Raw genomic sequence first — 8,108 nt, forward strand, 5'->3', positions numbered from 1 at the left:
GGTTATTATTACTATTATTACCGTGATTGCTACCATATTACTAATATCAGCCATTATCACTACTATAATACTGTAGTATTATTACGACCACTGGCATTACTGTTATTGTTGCTATAATACTATGGTGTTGTTACCATTATTACTACCACTAACATTACTGTTATCGCTATAATACTATAGCGTTACTGTTGTTACCACTATTATTGCTCATTGCTACAATTACTGCAATTGTTATTACTATTACAATGATTTCTACTTTTATTACTACTTTTATTACTACTACTCTTAATTACTAAGCCTGACCAAGGGGCATTGCTGTCAGCGTGGGTCCCACGGATACTTTGACAACCATTAGTTCATTTCATTATCTTACTCTGTGATCCCAGCCATTCTTAAGTTAGGTAGCATGGGGAGGTGAAAGCAGTATTTCCCAAACGTTTTCATGACATCCATAGAAAGTGACTCTGAGTATATGTCAGTGTCACTCCTGCAGTTGAGGTTAACGCGGGTCCCACTCAGCCATCCCAAGGTCTGAGGGCTCAACGTCTCAGCATGCCTGCAATCCGTTCCTGGCCGTTGCCAAGGGCAGAGGCCTGGGAAGCCCCGGACCAGAGGAGGCAACCTCCTGTGGCTTTGGACATGAGGAGGTTAAGTACATCCTTCTGGAGCAGAGTCCCTGGCGCCAGGCTAATGAGGCTTGTGTGTTTCCCTCCAGGTGCTGGAGGAGTCGAAATGCCTCGTCCGGAGCTTCCTGAAGTCGGTGCTTGAAGATGTGAACGAGAAAGAATGCCTCATGCTCAAACAGCTCTGGGGTTCCTCCAAAGGCCTGGATTCCCTGTTCAGCTACCTGCAGGACAAAATTTATGAAGTCTGAGGGCCCAGTGCTCAAGGGCAGGTGACTTCCAGCTCTGTCCTGTGTTTCAGAAATCAGAGCACAGTGTATTCCCGGCCAAGGAGTCTGTCAAGGTGTCTCGCTATACCTAGGGTCGTGTCCATTTCCTCGTGTCCTTTGGTTGCTCCTCATTGGTTTGGTTTTGTGTAACGATGGGAAACGCAGCATACTTGGCCTCCCCTGTGTCCCCACCCCAACTGGCTGGAGAGCTATCGAGGGCTGTATCTTCCCAGTCCTCTGCCAGGTGCCCTTGTCCTCTCCCCACTTGCTGAAATGCACCATCCTGGTCCAGGAAGGGGAAGACCCATTTCCCCATCCTCTGACTCAGGCTGTGTCTACACAGTGCCTCTGATTTGGAAACTTGGCTGCCATGGCTGTGTCTGGTTAAGTACAGATCCAGTGATAGGGGACGACCAATCTTAGGGAATTTCTAGACCCATGAGCAGAACGACTGTGTAGATCCAGCCTCAGTCTCCTCTCTGATGCATATCTGCGTGACTTCTAGGGCTTGGTCTTAAAACCCAATTGAGTGATTTACAAACCCAGATATTGTATATTTAGGAGCATTTTGTTAAATATATATTTTTAAAACAATGTAAGTGGAAATTCTGATAATTTATGTGTATTATATGTAAAGCTAGTTTTGCAAACACATAACTACTAGGAAAATGTTTTTTTTTTTCACCCGACTTATTTAACTTATTTATTTTTGTTTATATATTATGATATCTGTTGTTCACACAGATATTATTTTCACACTGCCCTGGACCAAATCCCGTACAAGGTTCACGCCATTTGGTACATTCTAGCAGTGAACCGCGTAGAAATAAAATTCAGAGAGATGAAAACGGGATTTCTGTGAATAAAAGGAATAGCTCTGCCCCAGATTTCCTGCGTGTGAAACAGTTCTATGACAAGTGAATACTTGCTCTTGGGAGAAATCATGGAAGAGTTTTCTCTTCACTCTGCTCCCTTTAAGGAGATAAATGGGGCTTCCCGCCTGAATGGTCCAGTAATGGAGCAGTAACCAGGGATGAGGCCTCCTGTCCCAGGGCGCGTGGGCCGCAGCGGGGCTCCAGCATTTGTATTCAGACCATCAGCCCAAAGTCCCTGGATCAGCTGTGGCGAAGGAGGGGTTCTGGTTTGGGGTGTTGGTTTTTTTTGGTTGGAGAGGAGAACGTAGACATCAGAGTTCAAGCAGAGAAGTGACAGGACCATGTTCTGTATGAGGGTCAAGCGCCAGAGAAAGTTAGGTTCGCAGAGTGGCGGGATTTTTCCATTTCCATCACAATCCCCCCGCCAGGTGTCCTCAAGGACCTCTGCTCACCCGTCTCCTCCTAGTACCCTCTGTTAGTCACCAGCCCCCCTTGACCCTTCCGCAGAGAAAGTTGAGCAGTGAGAGTTACGCACAGCTGGGGGAGGGGAGGCCAGCTGAGGGGAGGGAGGGTCATTGTTACAGTTCTCTCTCCCTTTCTGGTCCTCTTCCCTCCCCTGAAGGCAGCTGGATGCACTAGACTGGGCAGGTGGAGAGGACTCATGGCCCTGAGCTTTGTGTTTCGGAGAACAGGTGGACTGTCTATAGCAGAACTAGAGACATAGGCCTTTAAACAGTGAACCTGAGTTTACCTGGATTCTCCGTCCTCCAGATGGTCTTGGTTCCCTCTGTTGAAAGCCTCTCTCCTTCTGAGTTTCCCCATGACTTCTCGAGGCTCAGGGAAGAGGACATGTCTCACTTTCTTCTCGCTTCGGCTGGGGGGCAGCCACCCTGGCTGAATCCAGCCAGAGGAAGATGGGGCTGATGTGTTACCCTCCCCTTGCTCCATGGGGGTTTCTGTAGGAACTGCAGACCTAGACGATGGGGAGTTTCTACAGGGAAACACCTGCTTTTGCCCAAATACCTGTTGTCACATCTCAATTTGGGTTTGTCTTTTCCTTTGAGACCAAAGGCCCTAGACGACCTCACCCTTGACAGATAACTTCTCAACCATCACTAAGTCATCTAAAGAAAGAGCACTTCGTTTTCTTTTTACCTTCTAGGGGCAGCCACGTTCAACGTCTCTAGAAGCAGTGTTAGGATTCTCGTTGGAATGGAAGAGGATGTTTGGAAATTCCTTTTGCTCAGTGCCCATCTTTGTTCCCTGCTGAAAAAACCAGAAGTGTTTTAGCTTTGAACTAAAACATAGCTTTGGATCATCAAATCTAAACTTCTAAACACCTCAAGGATCTCTGATGATGAGGTAGGAATGTGAAACCATCACTAAGATGGAATGCCTGGTGTTAACCTGTAGGTTTCGTGTATAACAGGAGGTGTTTTACAAGACAGTCTGTGTTTCGGTTGTTTCCATACAGTCAGTTCTAGAAGGATGTTCCACAAATTGGGCAAAACTCAGTTACATCTGTTTGCTACAGGGTAGACCAAACCACTGAATTTTTCACTTTCTGGTTAGTTGTTTTGATAATGTATAGATGAGATCCAGGAAACTTCCAGCTGATTGACCTGGGTTGGAATTTGCCAGACCTGTTGTTGTGTCAGGGTTTAACCTCATAGCTCTCTTGAGACAAGGCCCACTTTTTGTCTTCTACCCCAGGACCTTCTCTCCACCCATAGGATCCTTTCTCCTTTCTCTCTACTCTGCTTTGCCCCCTCCCCACCCAGGCGGTCACATCCCAGAGCCTGGGCAGGTTCTTGGAGGAATCATGCTTGGTCTTGGTAGCCCCATCCCAGAATTACCTTTGGGGTTGGAAGGAGAGCTGTGGTGGGAAGATGAGGATACTTCTTTAGTCAAGCAGCCTTCTGGACAATCCACTCCTTGCCATCCTGTTAGCCATGCGTTAGAACTCTCCTCTCCTCCAACCCCTGGCGATTAGCATCCAGCATCTTGCAGTGGAACATTTATGTTAATAGCCTTGTTCCAGGAGGACTTTTTGGAGAACTTTGCTAAGATGATCAGAGTTCCTCACCGTTTGGAAGCCTCAGCCTAAGGTAGATATACCCATATGTCCCTTCCTGCTTTGAAATAATGTCTGTGGGTGAAAACCATCAAAAGTGACCCTCTTGGAATGAAAGTGGATAACTCTGAGAAAGTAGTAGAGAATTGATTTTAAATGTTATTCTTGTTTGGTATAAAGTAAACTAGGAAATGTTCTCTCTGAAGCATGAAAATATGTTTTTCCCATATGAAGTTTAGTATGAGGATGGAAAAATGATAATCACAGTAGACTTCGATCAGTGCAACTGTATCTCCAGATATCCACATTTAAAAGATAGCCTTCATTGGATGCTGAATTGCATTTCCCATTATTAATTGTTGGTTTAAAAAATTTTGTAAACTTTTTTTAATTTGAAATTTAGTCACATTCATGTAATTTTCCAATCTAGTTTCTGTGGAAATTTTTTTAACAAAGAGAAACAGATAGAAACATCTTCAGATCTTCCTAAGTGAATATTTAAAATGCAGAATTGCTTCTCTTCTGTGTTTCTGTATTCAGATACTTAGATCTGTTGTATATATTAGTTTAGACATCCTCACTAATATACACAGTATTTAAGACTCTAAATGAGATTTCTTAAGTATTTTATTTTATTCTCTGTAAATGGTTTTGTATGATCTTTAAAAATCTACACTTTGCCTTTGTAGATATTTAATGGAAACCATTTGGGGGTTGTCTTGCATGTATATTTTTGTTGTAGATAAGTGTTGCTTAGTTATTTCTGCAAATTTTGGTTGAAATGCTTACAGACTTTAATACAATATATATTTTCAGAATATAAACTTTTATATTTCTGTGGTAAGTTAGGATATGCGTTTTAGGCAATCTTTTCCATTAATATCACTTGTTCTTTCAAAAAAATAGCATTCTGGTTTGGTGCCAATGGTTTTTTTGTTTTTTGTTTTCCATTAGAATCTAGTGTTCTTAAATTGTAAGAGAGCCGGTTAATTTTCCTTTTCTCAAAGTAAGTGAGTTTGAAGTAGAATTTGAAAATGTATTGAATTTGTGAATAAGCCTTACCATTAGGATCAGTAGATTTTCCAACCTTTGCAACTACATATGTAGTTGAAGATCTCCCCATAAATTCTCACTGTGTGCCAGTTGATGGAGTTTGTGAACAGAGCCTTAAGCTTGTTGCAAAAAAAAAAAAAAAGGTAATACGGGTTGTTTCTTCCAAGTAGCGTAAGCCACGTGGATGGACTGTGCGGTCTGTGCGCCATGGCTAATCTAATCCGGAGAGTTTGGTTGAGTTGATGGCGGCAGGGCCCAGATAGACACCTTGGTGATTGTCTTTGGCCACGGACAGGAGTTCTGGAGCCACCTTCGTGCTAGTCACATGGTGTAGATGTGGTCACAGGGAGGGCTACTGGTCCATCATTTGTTCTGAACCAATGGCATTTTCTGCTCCTGACCTTGGTGGTTGACTCCAGGCTCCTTGCAGGTGACCTGGACATGTCCAGTCTGGCCGTGGTCAGCACTCCTTGAGAGACGTTAACAAAGTTTACATGTGAGTCTTACTGTGCAGACAATCTGAAGTCGCTTTCAGTTACATAATCCGCATTCCCACATGTCCTGAGTGTCTTATCAGTGAACTAGGTGCGTTAGGCCATACTGAACCTGAGTTTAGCAGGGCACAGGCAAACTAGATGCACGACGTACACATCAGCTGAGCCAGTCTACCCGGGGCTGTTTGAATGGCGTGTAAGTCACGGAGCTCACTGGCAGTGTGTCCACTGTGTCTGGGATCTGATAAAAACCAACTAAACTTTGGAACTTAAATTTCTTTTTTTTTAAAATTATGATTCTTTTCAGTTGGCCCTGCTTACCTACTGGTTCTCCTTACCAAGGCTTTAAAGATGATCTTGAGACCAGGGCCATAGAATAGCTAAAGTCAAGTTATTTGGTTCTTCTCAAATAAGTGTTCATAAAGTCAACTTATCTTCCATTAGGATGGAGATTTGCTTCAAATATTTGCAGTGTGTGCGTCAATCAGAGAAACTGACATCTAGTTTTCAGCTTCAGCTCTGGCATCTCTGTGGGTTGACCACGCCTCATTGGCCCAACACCTGGCCTCACGCTGGTGCTCCTTAAGGCGACTCTGGGAAGTTTGGAGGGTGTGGAGTTTTCCATCTAGTATTTAATGTGTCCCTGTGCCGTTCGTCCCAGCTTGAAGTCATTTGCTGATGTCCATGCTGACAGGATTGTGAAAATATTGCCTTTCATAAAACCAAGGACCAAAGAATTCCATTATTCCAGCAGAGTACGAGTTTCATAGATTGTGGGCACATCTAGGCAGAGACGTACATGCTTTATGGCACAGAGAATCTGCTCCCATCCACCGACCTCACGCTCCCCCTGGCTGGCCCTACAGAAGGATTTGTCGTCACCTTGAGAAGGCTCTGACAGATGAGCTTCTCAGATTGAAATGCACTGTCTCAGGTTGGTGTTTCTGCTGTGTAGTCCCAGCCTTTATCCATACCGGTACCCTAAGGAGTGGGGGGCTGGCATTCTTCAGGTTATCTGAGCAGTGTGGACTGCTCCATCTGAATAGAAACCTCCAGCGTGAGTTCTTCAGATGTGTCTACACTGAGCACTGAGATCCTGCAGTTGCTAGATTTCCACCTCCTTTTTGTTCTCCATCAACCCATTCCACTTCCTGTTTAGCCCGAGAAGAATCTTCTTCACTTCTCACACTAGGTGATGCTCCATCTTCATCCGTGATGAAATCATTCATCCATTAACCGGTTGAGAAATGATTGATACTGAAGAAGTGGGATTCTAGCGGTAAGGCTTATTACCAAACCTCTGATAATTGAAGCAGGCTACCAAAAAAGTATCCAGCCTACCCTGGGAGTGTTCAGATTTGATCCTGGATATAGCACACACACCAAAATCCAAGGAGACCTTTGCAAATTAGGCTACTCATTTTCTTTCACCGGGTTATCATGGGAGAGTCTTTAACTAGTTCTGAATATCTGTAAGTATGAGTAATTCATAGACTGATAAAGCAGGTACAGCTGCCCCTTTCTCACCATGCTGTAAATATTCCCTGAGACTGGGTGCAGTACGGAGGGATAATAATCTTCCGATTTATCAAATGCTGACTGTCTAGAGCAAATTGTACACTCTCTTTGTGAATGGTCCTGTAACGTGTATGAACACATTTCTGGGTGCCTTAGAAGTTGTATTTTTCATGTGTACTAATATGCAGTATTTATACATTGTGAGAAGCTGCTTTGAATAAAAAGGTTGAAACTCCGTCTGCGTTTGCTTGTGTTCTCCCTTTGTTAGCCTGCACATAAGGTTCACAAACAGGTTCTGTGGTTTCTGAACAGAGAAGTTTCTGGGGCCTCCAGGGGGTTGCGACATCTGAAGCTTCTAAGTTGTGTCTGGTTTCCTGGGGAGCAGAGATGCCCTCACCCACATCGGCCTTGAGGCTTCGAGTTATTCAGGCTGGTGGTTGATGGGGAGGGCGCTGGTACTGTTTTTCAGAAGGTTGATAGGCTCATGCACCCCTTCCCTGGTATGCCTGGAATGTTTCTTTGCATAGGGACCCGTCCTCACTCGAGATAAGCCTCCACAGAGCTTGGTTTTGTACAATCCCAGTGGCCGCACGTGGCTAACGACCGTATTTGTCACTGAGGAATTATGCAGAATCCTTTCTCGTTGCCTCGGTCATCACAGTGTGGCTCTTAGGAAAGACACACGGCTGAGGATGCCTGGCTCCGGAGACGACGTGGAGGCTGCAGGAAATAGGAAGAAGGAGACTTTTGGGGGCGCGTGGCAGCAGGGAATTCTGGGAAAGGGATTTGCACAAGGTCACATCTACCTGTCCGTCCATCCAGCAGCAGTATCGAGCCCCCTGCTCTCTCTCGGGCTGCACAGGTGCTGAAAGGCACAGATGACTCAGACAGCCCCCGTCGTACAGAAGCTTGGGGTCCAAGAATGTGAGAAAGGCACGTAATCCTGCTGTGATTCTCAGAGTGTTCACGGCGCAGTACCGAAGAGAACACTTTACACAATCGTGAACACCTGCAAAGTCTAGAAGACTGTGCGGCGTTAATTGTTAATCTTCTTTCAGGTCCCCTTTCTGTCGGTGTGGGCCCGCCAGCCTTGGCTGGAGCCCAGGATCTTCCCTGTGCTGGTCCCCTTTCCTTTCCTTTCCCTTTCTCTTGTTCTTGGTGTCATCATTGTCGTCTTGTGTGCCTGTTTACCCTTTCTCTGA

General features: G+C 44.9%; 1 protein-coding gene across 2 annotated transcripts in view; it reads left to right on the top strand.

Moving 5' to 3' along the window:
• The window catches only part of CDYL2 (chromodomain Y like 2), a 179,874-nt gene extending 172,731 nt beyond the window's left edge, over positions 1-7,143 (top strand). The window contains exons 7-8 of one of the 2 annotated variants that reach the window (XM_033844776.2): positions 716-895; positions 2,930-7,143. In XM_033844776.2, coding sequence (XP_033700667.1) covers positions 716-874 — 159 coding nt within the window. In that variant the 3' untranslated portion in view covers positions 875-895; positions 2,930-7,143. Of the gene's footprint in view, positions 1-715 lie in introns of both variants that reach the window. The other variant, XM_033844775.2, reaches the window with a different exon arrangement.
• The last annotated feature ends 965 nt before the right edge of the window (positions 7,144-8,108 follow it).

Source organism: Tursiops truncatus, chromosome 19, assembly GCF_011762595.2.
Source record: "Tursiops truncatus isolate mTurTru1 chromosome 19, mTurTru1.mat.Y, whole genome shotgun sequence".
In the NCBI taxonomy this organism is placed as follows: Eukaryota; Metazoa; Chordata; class Mammalia; order Artiodactyla; family Delphinidae; genus Tursiops; species Tursiops truncatus.